We start from the raw sequence: 27,701 nt of genomic DNA on the forward strand, positions 1-27,701 counted from the left end.
CCCCTTCTAAACTATCCCCATTTGCCAGCGTTTGGTCCACATCCTAATGCTTTCCTATCCATGTACTTGTCCAATCCGTCTATTCTGCTCATTCTCACTAATGCCTCCATGAAGCAGCCCCTGTGGTGATAGTGTGGAACTACATATATATTGGAGAAGGCAGTAAAGATGCAACCATCCTGGAGCCAGGTACAGGTCAAGAACAACGAGCAAGGTTGGTTTCCTTCGCTGAAGGTGACAATTCAACGGGATTTCACAATAAACGGGCCCATCGTTACCCACTGGCATTTATTCGCTGCATTTAAGCTCCAACTGCCAAGGTGAGAATTGGGGGTGCTGGGGTTCACAGATTAGTTGGTACAGTGACAGAATCACCATGTACCAAACTCAGGCCAGGTCAAGGCCAAAGACTTCGAGCTATTGACCTGTGCAGGTTTGTAGGTTAATTGCCCTTTGTAAATTGTCCCTCGTGTGTAGGTGAGTGGATGCGAAACTGGAACGTGGAACTAGTGTGATCACGGTGGGCCGAAGGGCTTGTTCCTATGCTGTATCGCTAAACGGAATTAAACTACACTGCCCTTTCCATTTTCTTTACATATCAAATATAGAAGATCACATTCATGCCTTCATCCGCATTTTCATGCAGTATTTTTTCCAGAGGTGATCCCAGATATTGCAGTGTGTGTGGGTGGCAGAAGCCTGGGCCTATACGTACGTGATTGGGACGTCACGGAACTGTGGCTGCTGGGACTGGGGCGTGCCCTCCAGTGGCGTCTGTGTCACCGTCGGCATCGACTTGTTCACCAGCACCTGCCGGTTTTCCACTTTCTCCCCTACACAAATACAACAATGTAATGCCGTCAATCCCATCAGGAATTGCACAGTACAGCACGACCAGGGTGAAATTCATCCGCAACTGACAATTTGCAAATTAACCCGCAGAAAGATATTGCAAAGAACATATTGCCGATCTTAAAAGGACACAAGTTGCTGGAGTAACTCAGTGGGTCAGGTAGCATCTCTGGAGAACATGGATAGATGACGTTTCGGGTCGGGATCCTTCATCAGACTGGTTTGAAGAAGGGTCTCAACAAAAAAACGTCACCCATCCATGTTCTCCACAGATGCTGCCTCGCCTGCTGAGTTCCTCCAGCATTTTGTATTCTGCTGACGATTCCAGTATTGGTGTCTCTAACTCTATGTTTAAGAAGGAGCTGCAGATGCTTGAAAATCGACGGTACACAAAAATGCTGGAGAAACTCAGCGGGTGCAGCAGCATCTATGGAGCGAAGGAAATAGGCAATGTTACGGGTCAAAACGTTGCCCATTTCCTTCGCTCCATAGATGCTGCTGCACCCGCTGAGTTTCTCCAACTCTATGCCCTGCTTTCTTCTGTACTGGACGGCCAGTCAAGGCCTGATAGCTGAACATTTCCACTATAAATTCTGCCCCTTTTTAGAGCTCAGGGGTATACAGTGTACCATTGTACAGACACTCGCATTCGGCGGCTTGGATAGGGGAAGTATGCATGAAATCGCTTGTGGGGTTGAGTAAAACGAGACACAAATCTAATCAGGATTTCAGGAAAAGCCTCTTTTTGCGGGAAGAAATAAGAACGAGTCTTGTGTCCCACAGGGGGAAGTTTGAGGTGGACAACAGAGGTTGATTTAAAAGGAGGATAAATAAACGTGAGGGGAAAAGCAACAGAAAGGAATATGACAGAGTGAGACGGAGGGGTGGGTCTGAGCTCCAGGTGCATAACACTGGCACAATGGCATGTGTAATAGTCCTGTGTCTAACAGACAAACATGCAATGCAGGAGAACTCAGAGCTTGTGAGCTTGGTTTGGTGAAAGTAGGAGAGCATCAGTGAAAGGTCATGTCAACCAAAGACAATTTTCACGTGATGCTCCATTTTGCTCATTCTCCAGGCTGATCCAATGGTTCATGGTCTCTTACCTGGGGAGCAAATACCATCGGCATCTAGAATTTCATGTCGCCAGATCGGCTTCCGTGTGGCCGCATCGAGCATTGGACCCATGACCTTGTCGAACGTTTGGTTGGTATAGCGCTTAAGGGTACATTTTGCATTTTTGTACACAAGACATCTTCCAAAACCTTGGAGAAAAGAGAAAGGATAATTGAACTAATGACCACAGCTGAACTTTCCTGAAACAACCAGCTAGTTTCTGAAGAGAAGTGCAATTCTCCTTGATGTTTAATGCAGATCTTGCCTGGGTGCTGTAGGTTGCTATACCACTGACAGGCAGGAATGGCAGCGAGACGTGGTATCTATCCATTTTCTCCAAAGTTGCTGCCTGAGCCACTGAGTTACTCCAGCATTTTGTGTCTTTCCTTGCAGCATCTGTAGTTCCTTGTTTCCATACTCAGGAAAGGAGATTATGTGGGATCTTGCTGTGTGTAAACTAGTAGTTGTGCTTGTACAATGTAATTTATTTCGAGAGGACTAGCATTGATTTTGAGAGGACTAGAATACAAAACAAGGATGTGATGCTGAAGCTTTATAAGGTGCAGGCCAGAACGCATTTGGAGTATTGTGAGCTATTTTGGGCACCATATCTGAGGAAGGATGTGCTGGCACTGGAGAGGGTCCAGAGGAGGTTTATGAGAATGATCCCAGGAATGAGTGGGTTAACATATGATGAGCATTTGACAGCACTGGGCCTCTACTCGCTGGAGTTTAGAGGGATGAGGGGGGGTCCTCATTGAAACCTAACGAATAGCCTGAATAGAGTGGATTTGGAAAGGATGTTTCCACTAGCAGGAGAATCTAGAACTAGACATCATACCTTCAGAATTAAAGGACGTTTCTTTAGGAAGGAGATGAGGAGGAATTTCTTTAGTCAGAGGGTGGTGAATCTGTGGAATTCATTGCCCCAGAAGGCAGTGGAGGCCAAGTCAAGGCATAGATAAATAGATTCATGATTAATAAGAGTGTCAGGGGCTATGGGGAGAAGGCAGGAGAATGGGGTTAAGAGTTAGTAAGTAAGTAAGTTTATTGGCCAAGTTTTCACATACAAGAAATTTGCCTTGGTGCTCCGCTCACAAGTAACAACATGACAAGAGGGAAAGATAAATCTGCCATGATTGAACGGCAGAGTAGTCTTGATAGGCCAAATGGCCAAGTTCTGCTCCTATCACTTATGAACTCAAGAACTCACCCCGCAACTGAAGATTGCAGTGTAAAGTCCCGTGAGTCGGAATGTATACATGCTCTCCTGCTCATCAAAGTCAAGCAATTCTCTAAATCTAAATCTAAGTTAGAATAATGTTACAATTGAATATGATGGAGTGAAATGTGTTAGTGAGTATTACCTCTGTCCAAAGAAGCCTTATTTAACACAAGAGCATCTTCAATATCATAACCACTGTAGCTCATCACTGCCACTGTCGCGTTTTGCCCAGCTGGTAGCTTCTCAAAGTCGATCAGTTCGATGGACTTGGTCTTCACCATGGGTTTCTGAGGGTAGGCGAGAAGGTACATGAGGGTGTCGATCCTGTTGCGCTGGTTGTAGCCGATAGTACCTGCACAAACACGACAGAACAGCTGCGGTCAGTGGCCTGAACAACCCCACTGACAGCAACTTTCTCAATCCGAATCCCCAGCATGAAAATGGTGGGGGGGCACAGTGGCGCAGCGGTAGAGTTGCTGCCTTAGAAACATAGAAACATAGAAATTAGGTGCAGGAGTAGGCCATTCAGCCCTTCGAGCCTGCACCGCCATTCAATATGATCATGGCTGATCATCCAACTCAGTATCCCGTACCTGCCTTCTCTCCATACCCTCTGATCCCCTTAGCCACAAGGGCCACATCTAACTCCCTCTTAAATATAGCCAATGAACTGGCCTCGACTACCCTCTGTGGCAGGGAGTTCCAGAGATTCACCACTCTCTGTGTGAAAAAAGTTCTTCTCAGAGAGTGGTGAATCTCTGGAACTCCCTGCCACAGAGGGTAGTCGAGGCCAGTTCATTGGCTATATTTAAGAGGGAGTTAGATGTGGCCCTTGTGGCTAAGGGGATCAGATAGCGCCAGAGACTGACTGTACAGAGTTTGTACGTTCTCCCTGTGACCGTGTGGGTTTTCTCCGGGTGCTCCGGTTTCCTCCCACACTCCAAAGAGGGCTTATGTCCCTACTGTGTAGGATGGTAGGGTGATCACTGGCCGGCAAGGATTCGGTGGACTGAAGGGCCTGTTTCCACTCTGTGTCTCTGAAGTCCAAATTAAAGTCTAAAATAAATTAAACTTATCATAAACAATCATAAAACAGTCTGTAAATCCATCAAAGCCTGGCCTTTACAATCATCAGATCTCCTCAATCCTTTGGCCCATAGAGACATTGAGCACAGAAACAGGTACTTCAGTCGAACTCTTCCATGCCGACCTAAATGGCCCATCAAAGATAGTCCCATTGCTCATGTTTGACCCACATCCCTCTATAGCATGTCTATCCACGCATCTGTCCAAATACCTTTTAAATGTTTTACAGTACCCGGGTCTGGCAATTCATTCCATGCACCCACCATCCCGTGAAAAAGTTGCCCCGCAGGTTCCCATTAAACCGTTCCCTTCGCTCCTTAAACCTATGCTTTCTATCTCTTAATTTCACTATCCTGGCAAAAACACACCTCTACAAGATCATCCCTCAGCTGCTTGCATTCCAAGGAATGATGGGATAAATTGAACAATCCTGGCATGGATGAGTTGGGCTGAATGGCCTGTTTCTGTGCTGTATGACTTTAAATCTAACAATCTGTAATTCAACCAGCAGTAAGCAAACATAGGCTCTCTACATACTAGTAGTTTACTCTGTGGTGTTATGGTTTTCTTCTCAATGCAATAATCTGAACAAGGAAGTAATTCAGCTCTGGGGCAGAGTATGGGAGATGGACAGATTGGAGAGCTGCTTTAAAGAGACAGTGTGGGCATACCAGCCAAATGGGAACTGATCAGACTGCTTCCAGTGGTTGTCCAGTGCTTGCCCTTTCCCGTGCCACACCATTGCCCTGTAAACTTTCCTTTTCTTTTATTAACTTATTTTGGAAGTTGCAACAGAATCTACTTTAAACAGGTTGATCCCCTTTGATGAAAGTTTACTCCAGATTACAGAAACTTACTGCATCAAAAAACATTCTCTACGTTGGCCCTCTGGGTCTTTGTCAATGATCAGATTTGCACGTTCTCCTGCGAGGCCCAGCACTATTCTAAATACCCAATTAAATCTCCTTTTAATCTTGTCTGCTCCACGGAGAAACAGCCCAGCTTCTCCATTCTCTCAACAAAACCGAGGTCCCTCCTTCCTGGTGCCACACCAGTAAATCTTAGCTTGCGCTGAGTTAGTCAGCCAACACTCAACACAGTCCCAGTTACATCTAACTCGTTTATATTCCACAAAGGCCACACATTGTAATGATGGTGCCATTAATCATAGCCGCGCATTCATCCCGCTCAACATTTACATCCAGGTTTTGACAGTAGCCCCTCATTCTAACGTCAGGAGTGACGACAGGGGCACTGTATCTAGGGAGCTGATTGTACAAGCCCAGGGTCTGGGCAGCTGAATACACCAGCCACAGAGCAAAACAGACAATGAATTGCAAATGACACTCCAAAACAAAAACACAAAAAAAGCTTCACACACAAAACCAACAAAGAGGCTCTGCATATATATCGATCTGCCGTTCACTATGCACTGACTCTACTTAACTGTGTGTGGCAACAGACTGTTCACTTTGAAAATGATGTCAAATGGGTACAAACACAGCAAGCAATTAGTAGGAGGCTTTAGTGCCGGTCTCACACCACTGACCCACAGCCAGAAAAGAAGGTTTGCAGAAAAACTCCACCAGCCCACAGCGATGCAACGGACAATCCCCAGGTTACAGCTCGGGCGGAGGCTATTTGGCCCCTTGGATCTGTGCTTGTCCACAGGAGCTCTTGCTGCTCCGCTGGTCAAAGTCTGGTCCGTGTCCCCCACAGTGATGCTGTGGCCTCTCCCCCAGCGGCACTCGGCCTACAAAGGTCATCACGATGGAACTCTGACTTTATACAAACTCCTCCAGGCATTTTTAAACTAATTTCAAGCTAGTGATAACGACCATGAAATATTTCATGGTATTTATTAACGGGCCTGTAAAGCTGCAGCAAGTAAGTATGTTCCTGTTGCGTATGACAATAAAACACTCTTTGACTCTTGGAGAGGCAGGACACAGCCGATACTGGAATCTTGTGCTGGAGGGACTCAGCGGGTCAGGCAGCATCTGTGGAGGGGATGGACAGACGAGCTTTCGGGTTGGAATCCAATCCGAAAAGTCATCCGTCTATTACTTCCACAGATTCTGTCTGACCGGCTGAGTTTCTCCAGCATTTTGTGTTTTACTCTTGACTGTATACGGTAGATAGTCCATTCATTTATTAAGGGTAGTGTTTGGGTGAGCATTTAACTTGCAAATGCAGAAGATTGCAGAGATATAGCATCATAGAGCTGTGCCTACCTTGTCCATGTCAACCATATATTTGTCCAAATGTCTTTTAAAAGTCATAATTTTATCCACATCTGTAACTTCTTCTGGCAGCTCATTCCAGATATGGACTACCCTCTTGAGCGAGAAAGTTGCATCCTGAGGTCCCACTTAAATCTCTCTCCTCTCACCTTAAGCCTGTGCCCTCTAGTTTTAGAATCCTCTATCCCAGGGAAAAGACCGTGAGCGTTCACTTTGTCCATGCTCCTCATGATCTTATACACCTCTATAAGGTCACCCCTCAGCCCCCCACGTTCCAAGTCCCAGCCTATCTAATCCGTCCCTGTAACTCAAGCCACACGTCCAGGTAACATCCTGGTGAATCTCATCCACACTCCTTCCAACAATGACAGCTGAAATATAGCAACATATTCAATGCAGTGGGCACAAATTATTTGGTTTAGTTCCCTGTTTGTCCTTTTTATAGAAGAGAGGCAACAACTTTTCTGTTTGGCCAGCAACTCTTACCCATGGCCTGTTTGCCCATGGCACACTGGTAGGTGTTCCTTGGAGACTGGTTGTGGTGAGGGTAGGGGATGAGACCAGCACACACCCCAAGCAGTGTAAACGGTTCAATCTCCAGGTGGGTCGTTGACCTGCAACGGAGAACAGAACAAATCGCATCCTTTAGACATGAAACGTACTGCCAAAAACATGCATTGGACAGACATGAATTGTTTTCTCTGGAACGCTGGAGGTTAAGGGGAGATGTGACAGAAGTCTCTAAAATAATGAGCGGTGCAGATAGTGGTTCTTAACCTGGGGGTCGTGACCCCCTATGGGGAGGGTCATTTGGGGCTTTGCTGGAGGATTAGTTTAATTTGGCATACAAATAACATATCAATTTGTTGAGCCCATGTTTAGGAACCTAACAAAGGTACATACCACATACCAGTACTTTGTTCACGTATGCGCTACAGGACACATGTAAAAGGTTAAGAGCCACTGGCAGACAGTCAGAGTCAAGGGGCTCTTGAGGTTGAAGGCCCTGTTCCTTCTTCTAACAGGACAGGTCCTTCGGCTCACAATGTCTGTCCTGAACATGATGCCAAGACCAACGCTTAAGTAACTTGCACACGATCTATACCCCCACATTCCCTGCGAATCCACGTGCCCCTACAAAAGTCTTTTAAATGCCGCTATCCCCACCATCTCCAGCAGCGCGCTCCAGGCACCCGCCACCCTCTATGTAAAAAACAAAAATTGTCCTGTACATCACCTTTAAACTTTGCACCCCCCCCCCCCCCCCCACTTAAAGCTATACCCCCTAGTCTTGGAAATTCAGATGTTATCCTCCAGTAAGGATCTGTTATTAAATATTACATTTGGCCTCTGCGCAGGATTAATAAACTCCACGCTAAAACGAATGATTTGGGGTAAAATCGTTCCATCAGTCCCATCGTTTCACTCACTTGTTGATCATGTGCTCATAGAGTGCAATGTAGCAGTCGTTTTCTTCATTGACATCCAAGTACTCCACCAGCCCCTCGTGTAAGAAATCTTCAAATGATCTGCTCACAAACCACAACAGGAGTTAAGCAATCATCACCTAGTCACAACTGCAGGACTTTAAGATACTTTTTCCATTGTAGAACATCCCTAAAATGCTGTTAAATCCCGCATCGTATTAAGCACTATCACAGAGTAAAAATATCCCCTTGGATGTTAAACGGATAGAGTTACCTGTATCCCTGAGAGAGCTCGTCTATGTGCTTGTTTGTCACAGCTGGCTTTCCATTCCTCACAATGATGTAGGGTCTATAAAGATTAATCAAACATATTCCATCAGGGAGGTCAAATAAAGGAAAGCCAAAATTCTACAGTACAACCAATAATTGTATCCAGTGTAATGTCAGCAAATTATCTGTTTTGTTCTACTCCGTATCAGACCAAATCCACTATTGATCCAGTAATCAATATTGGACGTACACAAAAATGCTGGAGAAACTCAGCGGGTGCAGCAGCATCTATGGAGCGAAGGAAATAGGCAACGTTTCGGGCCAAAACCCAAGGGTTTAAAACTCAGCGGGTGCAGCAGCATCTATGGAGCGAAGGAAATAGGCAACGTTTCGGGCCGAAACCCAAGGGTTTCGGCCCGAAACGTTGCCTATTTCCTTCGCTCCATAGATGCTGCTGCACCCGCTGAATTTCTCCAGCATTTTTGTGTACCTTTCGATTTTCCAGCATCTGCAGTTCCTTCTTAATCAATATTGGACATTTGAGTATTAGCTATTAAGAGAAGCTGGACAAACTTGGATTGTTTGTTCTGGAGCGTCAGAGGTTGAGGGGAGACCTGATAAAAAGTATATTAAATGATGAGAGGCATAGATAGAGTAGTCAGCCAGAAACAGGGTCCATAACTTTAAGGTGAGAGGGGGGGGAGTTTAAAGACTATTTACGGGGCAAGTTTTTTTAACCTGACAAATGTAAGTGCCTGGATCACATTGTCGGGGTGGGGTAGGTGATGGAAGCAGATACAATAGTGCCGATCAATTGGCTTGTAGACAGGCACATGAACAGGCAGGGAATGGATGGAAATGAACCGTGCAGGCTGAAGGGATTAGGTTAATTTGGCCATCATGTCTGTGTGCTGTGTGCTGTACTGTTCTGTACAAAATGCAAGAATACGTTCTTCTTTTCTGCAAAATGAATCCTTGAACAGACATGTAGAACGCAGAAGAGACTGGTTAGCAACTGTTCTAAACCAGTTGGCAGACTGTATCCACCTCTGCTGCCAAGCGTCTATAGATGATGAGCAAAAAAAAAAAAAAACTGCAATGTTGTACATTTGAAATAAAGCAGAAAATGCTGGCGGTACTCAGCAGGTCAGGCAGCACCTGGGAAGAAAAACATGGAATTAACACTCCAGTTGGAAAATCTTGCGCTGGATGCAAAGTCCCCAACCTGAAACATTAACTCCGTTTCTCTCCACAGATGTTGTCGGACCTGTTGAGTATTTTCAGCATTTCCATTTATATTCCCGTTAACAGATGCCAGGTCCCTGGTTCCACTATGGGCCATGAGTTGCTAATGTGCACTGCATCATTACATTTAGAGCTGCAGTTCCATTGCTCATTTTTAAATCTTAAAAACACACTTTTTTAATATATGTTTGCAATAATTAAATAATGGACGTCTCTCTGTCACGATGCAAGCTTATATCTTGGACGGCACGGTGGTGCAGCGGTAGATTTGCTGCCTTGCACCGCCAGAGTCCTGGGTTCGATCCTGACTACGTCTGTATGGAGTTTGTACGTTCTCCCTGTGATCGAGTGGGTTTTCTCCGGATGTTCCGGTTTCCTCTCACACTCCAAAGACGTGTAGGTTTGTAGGTTAATTGGCTTCGGTAAAGATTGTAAAATGTCACTAGTGTGTAGGGTACTGGTGATCGGGGATCGCTGGTGCAGCCCCGGCTGGCCGAAGGGCCTGTTTCCGCACTGTATCTCTCAACTAAATTTAATGTATAACAATAATAATCCAGAGATAGTGAAGTCCGCTGCCTGTTTCACATCAGTGTGGTCACTGATAAGGCCCATATTTGTACAGTCAATGGCACTGAGATTTATCGATGTACTAGAGATCTTGCTGTTCACAGCCTCTGACGTGAGCATGGACCACTGCGTACTCTACCACCATCACCAGGAGGAACCCAACAGCACAAAGGGTGGTATGTGGCATCTGATCATCAGCTAGCTGCCTGTTTATACAGCCAGCTGGAACAAAGTGCAGAAGACAAACACTAGGTAGCTGCGTATAAAAAAAACATGCACACACTTGGCAGAGATCTAATGAGCACTTAAAAAGTTGAGCACTGTATCTGAACAAAAAGTTACAGGACAGATTGGATGAAAATAAACTGAGAAACAGCAACAGCACAGAAAGAGATGAGTTAAAATGTATTTCAGCAGCAAAGAATCTAAGCAGCAAGGTGTTCACCATGCATTCCTTTCACATGACAACTGGAGAATGAAGAGATCGTAACCACTTTAGCAATTCTTAATTTAAAAATCAGTAAATATTTGAACGCTGTGAAACTGAATGGTATACGTCTTCATTGTTTTGGAAATGTTACATGTAGCTTGAGCGTATTGTTTATTACTAACCTGACTTCTGCAAGTGTCATAGAATATAGCACAATGCAGCATAAGAGCTGGCCCTTTGGCCCACAATGTCCATGCTGTACACAATGCCAAGATACACTAATCTCCTCTGCCTGCATGTCATCCTTGTCCTTCCATTCCCTGTCTATGCATGTGTCTATATAAAAACATCTTAAATGCCGCGATCGTATCTGCCAGAAGGCATAGGTAAGAGGGAAAAGATTTAATAGGAACCCGGGGGGCAAGTTATCGACGCAAAGTGGGGTGCGTTTTTGGTGCGTTATGGCATCTATCAGCCTATTTTTGCTCCTCCATACCTCAGTATAATCACTAAAGGATGGCAAAGTGGCACCGTGGTAGAGCTACTGCCTTGCAGTGCACGTTCTCCCTGAGACCACGTGGGTTTTCTCCGGGTGATATGGTTTCCTCCCACATCTCCATGACGTGCAGGTTTGTGTGTTAATTGGCTTCTGTAAATTGTCCCTAATGTCTCTCTCTGTCTGTCTCTCTCTCTCTCTCTCTCCCCCCCCCCCCCCCCCCCCCTCTCCCCATCCTCCCAAGTGGATACTAAGTTCTGGACCTGCAACTACTGGAAAGCCGTTATTTTACTGGGGATGTACCTGCAAAGTCTGCCTCCGTCAGAAGAAATATACACACAGCGATCTGTCAGATTGGTTGAGATGGAGACAAACTCGTTGATGTATCCCGCTCGCCGCATTAGCCGGAAGGTTTTCACCAGCTTCTGGTGGTCGTGGATCACACCCAAGATGTTACCTGATCAGAACAGCACAGGATGTGGGATTACATTACGTGGACAGGTGTGAACCACATTCTGAAAAAAGGTTTCCCCAAACAGAATCAAAAGAACAGAGTAAAGGAGGCCATTCTGCCACACTATCTATGATAGCTCTTTCCCAGTGTAGTCCCACACCCCAGTTTTCTTCTCTTTATTGTACGTTCATTCTCTGCAGGCACATATCCACTTGCCTTTGGAAGAAGTTCCACGGGAATCTGATTCATTTTAATAATATGATGCAGGCTTTAACAAGCCTGTGTAAAAATATTTTAGTTCACCTTTCTTTTGTGAATAACTTTAAAGCTTTAATATCAAACCTTTAGCTGGATGTCAAATTTTCCCCTCAAAGTTTATTAAAAAATGCCTGACAGTTTTGATGCGCTTTCCTTTCACCAGCACTACCCCAGGTGATCAAGGCCCATCTCATAAGGTCATAAATGATAGGAGTAGAATTACGCCATTCGGCCCATCAAGTCGACTCCGCCATTCAATCATGGCTGATCTATCTCTCCCTCCTAACCACATTATCCTGCCTTCGCCCCATAACCTCTGACATCCGTACTAATCAAGAATCTCCCCACAAGCCCTCATGCCGGTATCATCGCAATTATTCACTTCTGTAACCTGGTAATGGCCTCAAAATTCTCACTGGGTTGTGAAGAATGACACATCTTATTTCTCCTGGGAACATGCGATGAATGCGAGGAGAGGTGTACAGGAACAGAGGAGTTGGAATGTTCTCCACAAATCCCTGACGGCAGATGAGAGAGAGAGAGAGATATTTATGAGGATGTTGCCAAGGCTGGAGAATTTTAACTACGAGTAAATATTGGATTGCCTATTGGTAGGAGCCTGGAAACGCCTGCTCCCATCCCATCACAGAAAGTAAGCAGACTCAGGGCTGGTTAATACTTGGAGCGGAGGGGGAGCTGGAGGTAGGGGGGGGGAGAAGGCCAAGTACCACATACAGAGACTTCACCTGGGGAGGAAATTGGAACCAACAGGTCACCTGCCCAAGAATCACCTGTCATGCATAGTAAACAGTATACACAGTGAGTAATGATAAGTGCAACAATAAATACAAGTGCAAAACTGTACACTGATGAAAAGATTGTAGAGGAAAGGAAAGAAATAATTACTGAGGTTGAGTTGAGAGTAATGGGGCTGTCCCACTGTACGGGCTAATTCAAGAGTTCTCCCGAGTTTACCCTGATTCGAACTCGGAGAATTATGGTAATAGCCTCTCGTACGTACTCGGTGCTCGAAGCCAGAGCGTACAAACTCCGTACAGACGTGCCCACAGTCAGGATTGAACCCTCTACGTTTAAGCCATGTTATTTGTGTAAACACACAAGCACATTGAGCTGCCCTTTGCCTTGGTGTCAGTGGATTTTCATTGTAAGAGTATGTGCCATCCACATTTGAAATACACTACCAATTAGCTCCGTGTGCAGGGAGATTAGATCCCGAGTCACAGATAAACAGACCTGGGCCATCTACATCCCAACCTTCCCACATCTCCTACAACCCATCCCATACAGCAGTGTACAGATCCTCAGAGATTTCACTCATCGGCCTAAATCAAAGCTGACCCAAGTGCTTACAATAAGAGGGCAATGCTCATCGATTCCTGGATGTATCAGATGCTCTACAAAGCAAGGATTCACAACTGAATGATAAGTATTGCAGAAATGTACAGTGCCAAATATATATAAACCCCACTCACCATTCAGAAACACAATGAACACATTTGGATATGAAAGTTCCTCTCCACAAAGCAGATTTACATCTTCAACGCCAAGATTGAAGGCCAGTTTAATGATCGGGCCGTCTTCCATATCTGTTGTGATGTGCGTCATCAGAGCTAAATTCTTCACCAGACCACAAGCCTAGAATGGGAACAAAATCGGTGCAATTTTAAGGACAGTTGTTGACACGTTGGGAAGGAAGGGAGGCATGGCTGTAGGATGAAGGGCAAAGTTGAAGGAAAGTTGCTCCGTGCTAATTGTAGATTGGTCAGCTCATTACACTAATCAAAAACTAAAGTGCTGGAAGAACTCAGCGAGTCGGGCGGCAACTGTGTAGTGAACGGGCAGATGACGTTTCGGGTCGGGACCCTTCTTCAGACTGATGGAGTCTTCTTTAGACTGAAGAAGGGTCCTGACCTGAAATGTCGCCTGTCCATATCCTACACAGCTGCTGCCTGACCCGCTGAGTTCCTCCAGCACTTTGTGTTTTGCTTAAGACTCCAGTTTCTTGTGCCTTCACAGCCAGTTTTGGATGGTTAGAGGGTTCCTGTCAGATACGATGGTCAGAGGCAACTAGGTGAGGAGAATTACACTGCATGTTGAGGCATGGACCCTGCAACAATGCAAGAAGATGATTCAACAGCAACTTTCAAAAGGCCCCCCAACATTAAAACACTCATTTGGATGTTACGCACCTGCTAGTACAACTTCCTCCCATTGGGGCAGTTCCATCAAGTTCAAGTTCGCAGTTATTGTCACATGCACCAATTAAGGTACAGTGATATTTGAGTTACCATACAGCCACACTAAGTGAAAAGCAACAGTTACATAAAACAAAGTTTAACATAAACATCCACCACAGTGGAATCCACATTCCTCACTGCGATGGAAGGCAATAAAGTTCAGTCATCTTCCTCCATTGTTTGCCCGTGGTGGTCGGGGCCGAACCCGCTGCACTTGCCGCTGCCAACGGTCCGATATTCAAGCCCTCGCATTGGGATGACTGAAACTCTGACATCGAGACGGATCGGAACACTCCGCGGCATGAAGCTCCCGGGACGGAGATGCGACACGGAGAAAAATCGTATCTCCAGCGAGGTAAATGACTGGAAAACGTTTCCCCTGATTTCCCCCCCCCCACATCCCACATAAAACATATCATGAAACATTGAAACATACATTTAAGACATACTTTAAATAATAAAAACAGAGAAGGGACGAGACAGACAGTTGGCGAGGCGGCCGTTGCAGGCCCCTCCGGAGGTGAAATACATGAGAAACATGACATAACAGGGATTGATTCATGAGGCAGATGAAGAGGGTGAAATGAGGTTCACATGGAACATCAAGAGTGCTGAATCAGAATGAAGAAGGGTCCCAACCTAAAATATCACCTATCCATGCTCTCCAGAGTGGTGCCTGACCTGCTGAGTTACTCCAGCACTCAGTACCTTTTATTGACAATTAAACACTCTTGATGCTTATATTGCAATGACAACAGCAGCAATGGCATTCTGCAACAAACACGATAAAGTAATCCAGATTTTCAAAGTGAGCGTACCTCTCCCTCAGGAGTGTCTGATGGACACAGCATTCCCCACTGTGACGGCTGCAGCGATCTGGGGCCGCTCACTTTCCTGGTCTTTTCAAACTGTGAGGAGATCCTGGTCATCATTCCCAGAGCAGCAATGTAGGACAAGCGGGACAACACCTGCGTCACGCCCTGGCGGTCCATTTTGAATCGTTTGAGAGACCAGTTCCCCTGGAACAAATGAAAGTGAGAATATTTTGAGTATACGGGTTTCGAGACACAATGCTCCAAGATTAGGCACGGTGAAATGGTTGGGAAGTCTGACCGATAACTGTGTTTTGACAAGACAGTGATGCTGTTTCAAGGGCAGCGTTTAATGCCCCTCTTTGGCAAGTGGTGGAATGCCTCCTCCTCCTGCGAGGGATTGTGGCTCCCCACTTCACCACAAACACACTGAAACAAGGTTAAAAATGACATCAAAACTCCAAAACAGTTGCCGAGGAAGCAGGAAGAATGCATGGTGCTTACAGTTGAGATGGCGTTAACCATGCCGTTGGTGATCTGGTCCTGCCGCATGTGCTTGACAATGTCAAACTGGGCAGCTCGCTGCTTGGGGATGATCTGATCTGAAATCTTCTTCAACTCAGAATTGAACTTCTTGAATAAATCTTCAAAGAGTAGTGAGAGGAGCTGTTGAAACAGAGAGAGGGAAATTAAAGTGGGGTTGCCGTTAACAGGCGGAGAAGGGAGGACAATCCACCATATCATTCGTATCAGGTTACACCTCGAGTCTCAATAAATCTGGGAACAAATTAATTCATTTGACAACAGCTCATCAGTGGCATTTAACACACTCGATAAACAATTACACATTTAAGGGAGAAATTAGCTTCCTGATTATGCCATCTTGAATTAATTTAATGTCAGGGAATTCTAATTAGGTTCCTTGAGATCCCAATGAAGGCCTTTGATTGCCAATTCGTCTTTCGCATAAACTAGCTGCGAAATTAAAGGCAGTAGGGCAGATTTAATTACATTGTCAGAGTGGGTAGGATTAGACAATCTCCAAAGCCAATGCCTTATTCTGTTGTCTCTTGGGAAATCCTTTGCTTTCCAGGGTGCCCAGAATTTGGGACCGTTCCATATCTCTCACCAACAAAGCGAGCAGCATTAGGGACAAAAAGCTGACAACAAAGAATAGGGAAATGCAGAGGAAATAATGAACACATTACAAACGCAGAAAATTAAGGTGAAAGATTAATCTGGAAAATTGGCAGGTTTTGCAAACACCTCCATTGGCTCGAAGCCTGCTCAATCTCTAGTGGTGACAGCTTAAGACTGGGCGTTGGAACGAGACGGGCTGTGAGCCACGACACTCTTATCTACAAGCCAACAAAGACTTAGCTTCCTCCAGTCCCATGTGGTGTGGAATTAAAACCCATTGTCTCCAGTTTTTGAACACAGCATCCTTTGTTTCAGCACATTTCAAATACAGGAGTTATACGTCACTCTTTGGACCATCGACTTTACAGTCATAACTTCATTTTCTCAATTACATAAGCGAACAGTGGTGACAATCTAACTTCAAAACCACTGCGTTAAATTTCCTACAAGGGTCAATATTCGGGAGATCATTCAGAAACTTAGACCGAGATATAAAGAGTAAATTTTGTGAGCTTTACAATAAAGGAGGCTTCTGTATCTCCACCAGCCTGTTTACATTGGATTTCCATTGCAGGCTGGTGTTATATCACCATGGGTTATAGCTCACAATATCTTTGGTCTCACCTCTCCAACAGACCAAATGGTTCATCAGCTATAGGCCAGTACATGGTGCACAATTCTTGACAGATTATGCAAACTATGAAGAGCAAGGTATTTATTATTTTAAGAGCAGAGGACGTGCACAGTAAGTAGTCGAACATGGAGAATTATGCAGAACAGAGATCTGGGAGCACAGGCGCACAGTTCTTTGATTGTGGCTCGTCAGGGAGACAGGGTGGTGAAGAAGGCATTTGGCACACTTGCCTCCATTGGGAAGGGTATCGAGTACAAACGTTGGCACATCATGATACATCTGTACATGTTGTTGGTGAGACAACACTTGTAATATTGTGGGCAGATCCAGCTATAGGAAGGAGGTCATTAAGTGTAGGAAGGAACTGCAGATGCTGGTTTAAACCAAAGACAGACACAAAATGCTGGAGTAACTCAGCGGGACAGGCAGCATCTCTGGAGAGAAGGAATGGGTGACGTATCAGGTCGAAACCCTTCTTCAGACTCCAGTCTCACAGGGACCCGGTTCAATCCAGACCATGGGTGCTGTCTGTGTGGAGTTTGCATGTTCTTTCTGCAACGGTGTGGGTTTTCTCCGGGTGCTCCCGTTTCCTCCCACACACCAAAGATGTGCAGGTTGAGGATGTTGGGGGACGAGCTTACCTGACCAGCCAGCTCCAGGCGCTTGTTACCATAGTAGTCCCTGTCATCTACTTTGTTGGCTCCTTGAGCTAAGATCACTCTCCGAACCATCACCGCTGTGTAGATACACTTGGCACGGAAGTTGAATTCCTTGACCTGCAGGTAAAGAACAAGCATTCATTTCTGGCCGGTTGTGTCCATCTTTGAACGAGTCCCCCCGATTAGCCCCACAGCCCTGCCACTCCTGCCTCCTAAACTCCTGCTGAATCTACTGCGCTTGGTCTCAATATGCGGCACAACTGACTGTGCAAACACAACACGTCCTCTCCACCTCTCGGTTTGCCACCACTGCCTCCACTGATTTCCCACCCTGGGGCAGTGACATCCATTTCCACCGGCGATTCTATCCACATTCCTGGTTTCTGTAAAGTGAAGAATGCTCACCACTCTCTACAGCTCTGCATCTGTAACATCTTCATTAACCTGGATGAAATGATCGTGCCCTAGGGGGAGGCTTGAACTTGTAATATTTTGATATGTAAGTGAGAATTATACACTAAACCAAGCTGTCACACAGCTTATGATAAGTTCAAGTTTATCATAGATCAGTACGGCACAGTAACAGGTCCTTTGGCCCACAATGTCTGCACTGAATATGATGACATGACCAACTCGTAACTGACTGCACATGATCCATATCCCTCCATTCCCTGCATATCCATGTGCCTATCCAAAAGTCTCTTAAATGCCATTATCACATCTGCCACCACCACTACCCCCTGGCAGCACATTCCAGGCACTCACCACCCTCTGCGTATAAACATTTGCTTTACACATCTTCCTCGAACTTGGACCCTCCCACCTTATAGCTATGTCCTCAATAATCCAACCACATTTTTGTTTGGAAGTGGAAAGAACTAATAGAAATTGCATTAATTGCAATGTGTAAAAAGAGTTGAGATACTGTCTTATAATTTTGCTGCATGTCATTGTGGGATATATCATGTCTTGATTGGTGAATGTTTAGTTTGTGACTTTATTTGAAGCAGAAATAATATGTGAATGCTTCATTGAGTATAATTCCGACTGGTAACTACGCACTTCGTCCGAGCACATTATCGCACACGTCAGGCAAGCCGTCTTAAATGACCACCGAAACTGTCATTTGGCAACCTAAAAAGCTGCCAAGGTAGCCCGGCTGGCAACAGGGGAAAAAAGTTAAGCGCGAGCCCTGTCTTGCATTTGATATTCCCATCCTGGGGGGAAAAGGGTTCTGACTGTCTACCCCATTAATGCCTCTCATAATTTTATATAATTCTACCAGGTCTCCCCTCAACCTCTGGCGTTCCAGAGAAAACAATCCAAGTTTGTCCAACCTCTCTCCCTGTAGCTAATACCCCCAAATCCAGGCATGGTTCTGGTAAACCTCCTCTGCAAAGCCTTCGTGTAATGGGGCGCCCAGAACTGCACACAAAACTCCACATGCACAAGTACGGAAAGACACAGGTTGAGTAAAAAAATCTCACATGCTGTAGCATCACACCAACAAACACACAAAATATAAATTCTAGATAAATTATATATAAATCATGCGTAAAATTCTAAAAGACGGTTCAAAAATATAAAACATTTAGTGTAAAAACATGTTGATAAAAAACGAAGACCATGGTAGTGCAAGAGGTGGCCCACAGATTTCCAGCGCTCAGGTAGGATTAGGGTTTGTGTGGGTCAGTTCAAGAACAATGATGGTTTGTAGGAAAGCAGCTGTTCCTGAACCTGGTGGTGTGAGACTTCAGGCTTCTGTACCTCCTGCCCGACGATAGCAGTGAGAAGAGGGCCCGGCCAGGATGGTGGGGATCCTTGATGAGAGATGCCGCATTCCTGGTGGGCTGTGCCCGTGATGGACCGAGCCAAGTCCACCACATTCTGCAGCCTCTTGTGTTCCTGTGCATTGGAATTGCTGCACCAGGTTGTGATGCAACCAGACAGAAGGCTTTCTAATTGAGATACAAAGTGCTGGAGTAACTCAGCGGGTCAGGCAGCATCTTTGGAGAAGTATAGGTGATGTTTTGGGTCGGGACCCTTCTTCAGACACTTTAATCTTCGTAGAATCCAGGCATGGCTTCTTTGTGATTACATCCATGTGCTAGGCCCCACTCTATACGTGAACACCACTCAATGGACAGCATTAACCTACACCGAGCCATCAGTAAAATTCATTCCCGGTTACTCCCTCTTCTCACCTCTCCCATCAGACAAGAGGTACAGAAGTGTGAAAACGCACACCTCCTAATTCAGGGAGTTTCTTCCCAGCTGTCATCAGGTAACTGAGCCATTCTATCCACGACTATAGAGCGGTCCTGACCTCCCATCTACCTCATTGGAGACACTTGGACTATCTATAATCGGATTTTACTGGACTTTATCTTGCATTAAAGGTTATTCCCTTTATCTGTACACAGTGGAAGCTGACTGGAAAGCACGCCACAAAAAGCTTTTCACTGTACCTCGGTATTTACGACAATAAACTAAACTAACCTGCACCAAGCCATTGGTAAAATTCTGCAGAACTGCTGATAAAACAGGATGAAAATATGTTCAGAGTTTGCACAGGACACGTACTACCATCGTTTTTTTCATCTGTTTGGGGAAAGGAAGGGTTGATCTGATGTGCCACAAGGTTGACTTTTTATTCTGGGTTTACACACACCCCACTGTCAGTAACATAGATGCTGTGTGAATATGCAAACAGATATGCTGTACCGTCAATGGGTCACAAAAGAGCTGACTCACTGCTCAAGTCCACGTAAGATTCTGAAATCTTTGTCATTCACAATGAGGTCTAAAGGAAAAAAAGGTCACTTTTGTGCAGACGTCAGACAGCGGGCACTGAATTTCTGCCAGCACAATCTTCTCTTCGTCGTACAACTCTAGACCACACTTTGTGGAAGCCAAGCCTCTGAGGCTAACACGGCAACGTGGCAAGTCACAAATATTGAAGCAGTGAATTCAGTGAAGGCTGTACAAAGGAAAGGAAGCAGCTCCCAGCACTTATATTTAGACAGAAATATGGGTGGAGGGAGAGATATACGTTTAAGGAAGGAATTCCAGAGTCTGGCCTTGTTAGGAGAAGAAACTGCAGTTGCAGGAGCAGCCTGGAATCAGAGAGCAACATGAGCCAGGAGGAGAGGGTTTTGAAAGCATGGATGAAAATTTAAAACCAGGGCATGACCGGACCTGGAGCCAGTGTTGGTCAGTGCGGTCAGGGGCGAGAGGGGAGCTAGGCTTGGTGTCTGTCTGGACACGCACAGAGTTCTGAGTACCACACGTTTAGGACGAGTGGGTGCCCAGACTGGCCATATCCACAAAGTGCTGGAGGAGGTCAGACCGTCAGGCAATATCTGTGGGGGGAATGGACGAACAATTTTGGGGTTGGGACCCTTCTTCCAGGCAGGATTTAAACCTGGAAAGAGGGATAGGGTGGAAGGGGACAGGGGAAAGAGGGATTCAGAGGGCCCCAGAGACAATAATCCAAGTCTGTGCAACCTCTCCCAGTAGCTAATACCCTCTAATCCAAGCATCATTCTGGTAAACCTCCTCTGCACCCTCTCCCAAAGTCTCCACATCCTTCCTGTAAAGGGGCGACTAGAACCACATGCAATATTCTACATGTGGGTTGAAGCAAATATAGGAGGTAAGGGGATTGCATGGATAGGAGGAGACTAGATGGGCTGAATGCCTCACAGAGCGAGCTGGGCCCAAGGTCTAACCTGCCTGAACATGTTAACTGTTTTACACGCATCATAGGAAACGTGTTTAAACAGGGAGATCGCTGAAGACTCGGCACGGACTAAGACACCATTGTTTCCGGGAAGTTTAAGGTAATATTAAATACTTTGAAAGGATTGAATAAAAAGTTATTGCTTTCTTTTCATGGTCATGGCTTGGTGCAGGGAGTTTTTTTAAAAACTGGTTAACTAGATTCTGGTGTTGGTTGGTGAAAGAATGGGTTACTATGGGGACACCAGTTGCACTGCGGAATTGTCCGCAATGTGCAGGAACAACAGCTGCAGGACTTTAAACATGGAAACGCTTTTGTTCAACTTGTGCAAGGAAATAAAATAGCCCAATTAAAAAAAAAACATGGCATGTGCTGACCAGTATAACCGTTTATAATAGAGAGATGAAAATATGGAGATATTTACTCAGAAGGAATGTCACAAGAGGTGAGTAAAAGTGGAAGCTGGAGATTACGATAAGGCTGTCAGACTGTCTGAAAGAAAGGGTGAGGATTATCAGCACCTCTTTAGATATGTATTAGAAAGCAGATTTATCCAGTGGATTGTGTAGGAAAGAACTGCAGATGCTGGTTTAAATCGAAGGTAGACACAAAATGCTGGAGTAACTCAGCAGGTCAGGCAGCATCTCTGGAGAGAAGGAATGGGTGACGTTTCGAGTTGAGACCCTTCTTTGGATTCAGGATTCTGGTTATCTAAGTCAGTGATTCCCAACCATGGAAAATTTCAGGGGGGGCCACAGAAAAATTTGGGGATTTAGGGGGCCACAGGTTCAATGAAGGGGGCCACTTTTTTCCGCTAATAATGTCGGGGGGGGGGGGGGGGGTCACAGAAAAATTAAAGATCCCAAGGGGGCCATGAACTAAAAAAGGTTGGGAACCACTGATCTAAGTAACATTTTCTAAACCAGATAAATTTATATTTTTATTAAAGCGGGTGGTAATGAGATCTAAAGCATTTCTTCGTGACCAGTAACCCCCTGAAAGAAATAGACTCAATTCTTAATTAATTGCACCTTGTAATGAAGTGCACATAAGAGAGGAAATGTGGAGAATATGATTCCAATCAGAACTTTAAAGAACTACAGAGGCCAACAAAAGAGAGGTGCGTGGAATGGGTCGTCTCCTCCCTGAGGTGACAAAGGGTCTTCTCACAGAAACAGATGATGATTTAAATGCTTCTACTCGCAAGTGTGGCATCTCCACATCAAACATGAACAGAGCCACCGGCTAATGCCAGCACAGATTTTATTTGATTATACCGTACAGATGGTGACAGGTACTAATTCCAGGCAGTGTCTATGTCTGGGGAATATAGCTGACCAGTTACCACCCACAAGGGCACCTGTTACGAACGCATCACGAATAACCTATTGTAGTAAAGAGAAACTACACGTACACAGTCAGTGCCCCCCTAACTTGCCAGCATCCCCCTGCCCACTAACAGAAGCACCCTGAACCTGAATTCATGCTATTGCAGTTTAAACACCTCCCAGATGTCGGGCGTCCCTTTACCTGCAAACAGCCTCGCCCAATCAACGTTAGCTTGTTCCTGCTCATTGCCTCTAAAACGATCCCAATTTAGGATCATACCGAAGTCCAATCCTATCTTTCTCGCAGGTCGCTGGTCCACAAGTGTTTGACCATGAGCACTTCATTCACCTGCCCTGCCTTCTTTCCCAAGAGGAGTCTTGAGTTTCTCTGTCATTCACCTGACGTCTTGCTTTGGGAGCTCCTTCCACATCCTCACTCGTCCCTGGGTAAAGGTGTTTCTCCCAAATTCTGCATTATACGAGTTGGTTCATGTCTTGTGATCTGAGGCTCTGGTGGCAGTCTCACCCACATGGGGAAGGGCCAACAAGCTCTTCTTTAAGTTTAAGACATGTCACACTTTTCTTCTCAAGGAGCCGCAAACGTCTGTACGACGTTTGCACGTTCTCCATGCGAGCGTGTGGGTTTCCTCCGGGTGCTCCGGTTTCCTCCCACATTCCAAAGACGTACAGATCTGCAGGTTAATTTGGCTTTGGTAAAATAGTAAATTGTCCCTAGTGTGTAGGATAGTGCTGGTGTACGTGGATTGCTGGCCGGCACAGACTCGGTATCTCTAAAGTCTAAAGAAGCCCCTCCTATTTTGGTTAATCTTCCTCAATGGCTATAACCTCACAATTCCGATATTTCCTTTGCAATTCAAATCGCCTTCTTTAGAGCCTCTGATAGAACAAATACAATTATGAGAGGCACAGATAGGGTAGACAGTCAGAACTTGGCCTAGGATGGAAATATCAAACCAGTATCTGCAGTTCCTTCTTACGCAGATATGAAAGTAGTGTTTGGAGTCATAGAGTCATACAATGTGGAAACAGCCCCTTTGGCCCAACTTGCCCACACTGACCAACATGGCCCATCCACACTAGGCCCATATCCCTACAAACCAAGTCCTGTCCATGTACCTGTCTAATTGTTTCTTAAACATTGCCACAGTCTCTGCCTCAACTACCTCCTCTGACAGCTCGTTCCATACACCCACCACACTCTGTGTGAAAATAATTACCCCTCAGATTCCTATTAAATCTATCCCCCTTCACCTTACACCTATGTCCTCTGGTTCTCAATTCCCTTACTCTGGGCAAGAGACTCTGTGCATCTACCCGATCTATTCTTTTTTTCTGATAATTTTATACACCTCTTTAAGGTCACCCCTCATCCTCGTGCGCCCCAAGAAATAGAGTTCCAGCCTGCTCAACCTCTCCCTGTAACTCACACCCTCGAATCCTGTCAACATCCTCATAAATCTTCTCTGCACCGTTTCCAACTTGACATCTTTCCTGTAACATGGTGCCCAGAACTGAACACAATACTCTAAATTAGGTCTCACCAATGTCTTATATAACTGCAGACTTCCCAACTTCTATACTCAATAATCTGACTGATGAAGGCCAATGTGCCAAAAGCCTTTTTGACCACCCCTTCAAGGAACTATGTACCTGCACTCCTAGATTCCTCTGTTCGACAACACTCCCACGGAGCCCTACCATCCACTGTGTACGTCCTGTTACACTTTCCAAATGCAAAACCTCACATTTCTCTGTGTAAAATTCCATCAACCATTCCTCACTCCAACTGATCAAGATCCTGCTGCAATCTTTGACACCCATCTTCCCTATCTGCAATACCACCCACTTTTGTATCATCTGCAAACTTGCCAATCTTGCCATGTACATTCTCATCCAAATCATTGATATAATTTAAGAGGCTTTTAGATAGGCGCAGGGATATGCAGGGAAGGAAGGGAATGGATTATGTGCAGTCAGATAAGAGTTGGCTTTGGCATCATGTTCAGCATAGACATTGTGGGTCAATTGTGCTGTACTGTTCCATGTTTTACATTTCACAAAGGCATTAATAGCAGGTTGTGTGAACAAACATACGGACGACACAACGGTTCTGGTGCAATACTTACAGGCACGTGTGTGAGCACAGTCGATGCAAGCAGCTCACGGGCCTCTTCCATCTTGGTCTTCTTCGGGCCGCCCCACATCCTCTGCCTGCGCACTTTATTCCCAATATATTTCAACGCCTGCAGAGCAGAGGGAAGGAGATGAACTGTGCGGAATGAAAACCGTTTCACAACCTGCTTACTAGACCGTCTCACCATCTTAGCTGGAAAATATTTCTTAAAGCAACGGAAAAGTAACTAACCAACAGCAAAATTCTGGCCGGAACTTAAAATAATTTAAAATCAAGTTAAAGAACACAAAATATGTCAAACCCGAAATGTGTCACCTATCATTGCTCTCCAGAAACGCTGCCCGAACAGCAGAGTTACTCCAGCAATTTGCATCTGCAGTTCATTGTTTCTAGGCTCATGTTTTGTTAAATCGTGTTAAGATATTTAATGAGCAAAATTAAAGACACATACACTTCTGCGATAGATTTTGTTTCAGTTATAAGACTGACTTCAACACAGTTGGTTAGATTTTAAACAGGAAGACTGAAGAAACGGAAGTTTATTTCCCTAAGAGGCACACCTGCATCTGGGTGAAGATCTGAGCTTTCTGACATTCTTCCAAACTCGGAGCGAAGGCAGACATCACAGGGTCCTCTGTACCAATCATCTGCACAATCTCCTGATCGCTCTCCACCCCCATGGCCTACAATAGGAGAGACAGACACAGGCGGTATTAGCATTTCCAGTCAGCACAGTAACATTTGCTTATGCTAATGGAGTCTTGTTGTCTGCATGAATTCAGAGCAGAGACGGTATTTTCTCTCACACTTTCCCCATCTGGCTTTGACAAGGAAGCACAATTAAGGCTCAACAATCAGAATTTAAGGTGTCCACAAATTAATAACTGGGTGCATGTATTGTTATCAGTTTATTAAAGTCACCCATACTGGGATACTGTATAAACTTTCTTTTGCGTACTATCCAGGCAGATCAAACCATACATGATTACACCAGGCGGTGTAAAAAGAGAAAATAAATAGTTTAGAATATATTACAGTTGCACAGAAGGTGCAAATTGTGCTACGTCCACAACTCCCTGCTTCCATCTCTCAATTCATTAAAAAATAGTTGGAGCCGACACAGAAGGCTGTGGAGGCCAAGTCAATGGATATTTGTAATGCAGAGATAGATAGATTCTTGCTTAGTATGGGCGTCAGGGGTTATGGGGTTGAGCGGTAGATCAGTCATAATTGACTGGAGGAGTAGACTTGATGAGCCAAATGGTCTAATTCTGCTCCTATCACTTATGAATGTAATTCAGTAATGAAGATTAGAAGTCCCCAACCATTTGTCAATTTAGGCTGTGAAATCAAAACATTTGGTTATAAAAATCAAAAAGGTATGACGAATGCAGGGCAGGGCTGGTTCAAACTTCCCCACCAACGCTGTCGAACCCTTACATTGTTCCATATACCATGTCTTTGCTCACTCAGTTAGTCCTTGCACATCTACTGAAGCCTCTCTGTGCCCTTCACTACAACGTATAGAGTCAGCAACCTGGATATGTAACGTCTGATCCCACCGAGTCATACAGCGAGGCAACTGATGCTTCAGCCCATGCCGACCATCAATCACTCACGACACAATCATCCTAAATTATCCCATTGTTACTCTCTCCACATTCCCATCAACTCCCCCAGATTCCCCCACTCACCCACGCACTAGGAGCAGTTTACACCAGCCAATTTGCAGGGGAGAAACTGGAGCACATGGTGAAAACCTGTGCAGTCACCGTGAGAAAGTGCAAACACCACAGACAGCGAGGATTAAACCAGGGTGGCCTGGTGCCGTGAGGCAGTGCCTTCACTCACTGTTGTACGAGTCGAGCTGCGAGAGGAAGTTCTTGAGGCAGATACAGTTATACTGTTTAGAAGACAGGTTCCTGGATAGGTTGAGGGGTATTGATCAAACCATGCAAATGTGCCTAGCTTCGATCGATACCTTGCTTGGCATGGATGAATTAAGTCGAAGGGCCTGTTTCCATTCTGTTTGATTCACTCTCTCTTTGGTCATTCCTTCCTCTAAATCACTGATACAAATCATGAACATCTTGGTCACAACCTGCTAACTCCAAGATGCCCCACCCGTTCCTACTCTGTTTCCCGCCCTTTTGCCAAATCTCATTCCACGGCAAGGTATTACCCCTAATATTCTTCACTCTAATTCTGTTTAATATTTGCAAAGGCTGTTTGGAAGTCCAAAATACATCACATTCATTGTTGCCCTTACTGATTCTGCACGTTACATCCACAAAAACAAATTCAAAATATGTATCACTTTCCTTTTCAAAAGTCCAAATCGACTATGAATGAATGAATGATATCTTTTATTTCGAACGATTAAAAAAAGAAGAAAAGAAAAGATGAAAATGTATAAATAAAAGGAAAATTATATATATACATATATATATATACATAAATACATACACATACATACATATACATGTACATATATACATACATACATATACACATATATACATATACATAACATATATGTACATACATAAATTAAAAAATCAAAAGCCAATTTCAACATAATACACATTAGACTCGTTCAAAAAGGGATAGGAAGAAGCCTATGCTTGTCAAGTCCTACCCCCATTCTTCACCATTAACAAATGCAAAATTCAATAAAATAAACTAAACAGACAATTCAAATAAAACTACTCCAATCAAGCTATTAAGAAAAAAAGAACAAAAAAAGAAAAGAACAAAAAGAACAAGCACCATTAACATCTGTGAGATTTACATTCTCCTTCCTCATTACTGTACTTTTCAAAGATATATCTTTTGTACATTTTTTTAAATTGCATTATATTCATACTTTGTTTAATCGTTTCGTCAAGACCATTCCACAAAACCACCCCACAAATGGAAATACACATACTTTTTAAATTGGTCCGAACATAATGCTGTTTGAAGTTTAGTTTCACTCTAAAGTTATAACCCCCCTCTCTGTCTTTGAAGTTTTTGTATGTTTACAGGTAGCAGTTTATTTTTTGCTTTATAAATTATTTGTGCAGTCTTAAATTCTACCAGATCCTTAATCTTTAAGGTGTGTAATTTTAAATACAGTATATTGGTGTGTTCATGATATCCTACATTGTTTACTATACGAACAGCTCTTTTTTGTAGTGATTGTAAGGTGGTTTTGTAGGTGTTGCACCATACTTCCACACAGTAATTTAAATACGGTAACACAAGTGAGCTGTACAGAATATACAGTGCTCTCTCATTCAAACCATGCCTTGCTTTCCCCATC

At 44.6% G+C, this 27,701-nt stretch overlaps 1 protein-coding gene across 2 annotated transcripts in view; it reads right to left on the reverse strand.

Moving 5' to 3' along the window:
* Positions 1-27,701, reverse strand: part of polr3b (RNA polymerase III subunit B) — a 55,981-nt gene that overhangs the window by 13,556 nt on the left and 14,724 nt on the right. For both annotated transcript variants that reach the window (XM_033037864.1, XM_033037865.1), the window contains exons 10-22: positions 24,958-25,080; positions 24,390-24,506; positions 17,155-17,289; positions 15,244-15,405; positions 14,746-14,946; positions 13,163-13,325; positions 11,261-11,414; positions 8,224-8,298; positions 7,953-8,051; positions 7,009-7,136; positions 3,336-3,545; positions 1,959-2,117; positions 716-833 (exon numbers count right to left, since the gene is read on the reverse strand). In XM_033037864.1, coding sequence (XP_032893755.1) covers positions 716-833; positions 1,959-2,117; positions 3,336-3,545; positions 7,009-7,136; positions 7,953-8,051; positions 8,224-8,298; positions 11,261-11,414; positions 13,163-13,325; positions 14,746-14,946; positions 15,244-15,405; positions 17,155-17,289; positions 24,390-24,506; positions 24,958-25,080 — 1,844 coding nt within the window. The remainder of the gene's footprint in view (positions 1-715; positions 834-1,958; positions 2,118-3,335; positions 3,546-7,008; positions 7,137-7,952; positions 8,052-8,223; positions 8,299-11,260; positions 11,415-13,162; positions 13,326-14,745; positions 14,947-15,243; positions 15,406-17,154; positions 17,290-24,389; positions 24,507-24,957; positions 25,081-27,701) is intronic.

The sequence above is a fragment of the Amblyraja radiata genome, chromosome 19 (assembly GCF_010909765.2).
Source record: "Amblyraja radiata isolate CabotCenter1 chromosome 19, sAmbRad1.1.pri, whole genome shotgun sequence".
Classification (NCBI taxonomy): domain Eukaryota; kingdom Metazoa; phylum Chordata; class Chondrichthyes; order Rajiformes; family Rajidae; genus Amblyraja; species Amblyraja radiata.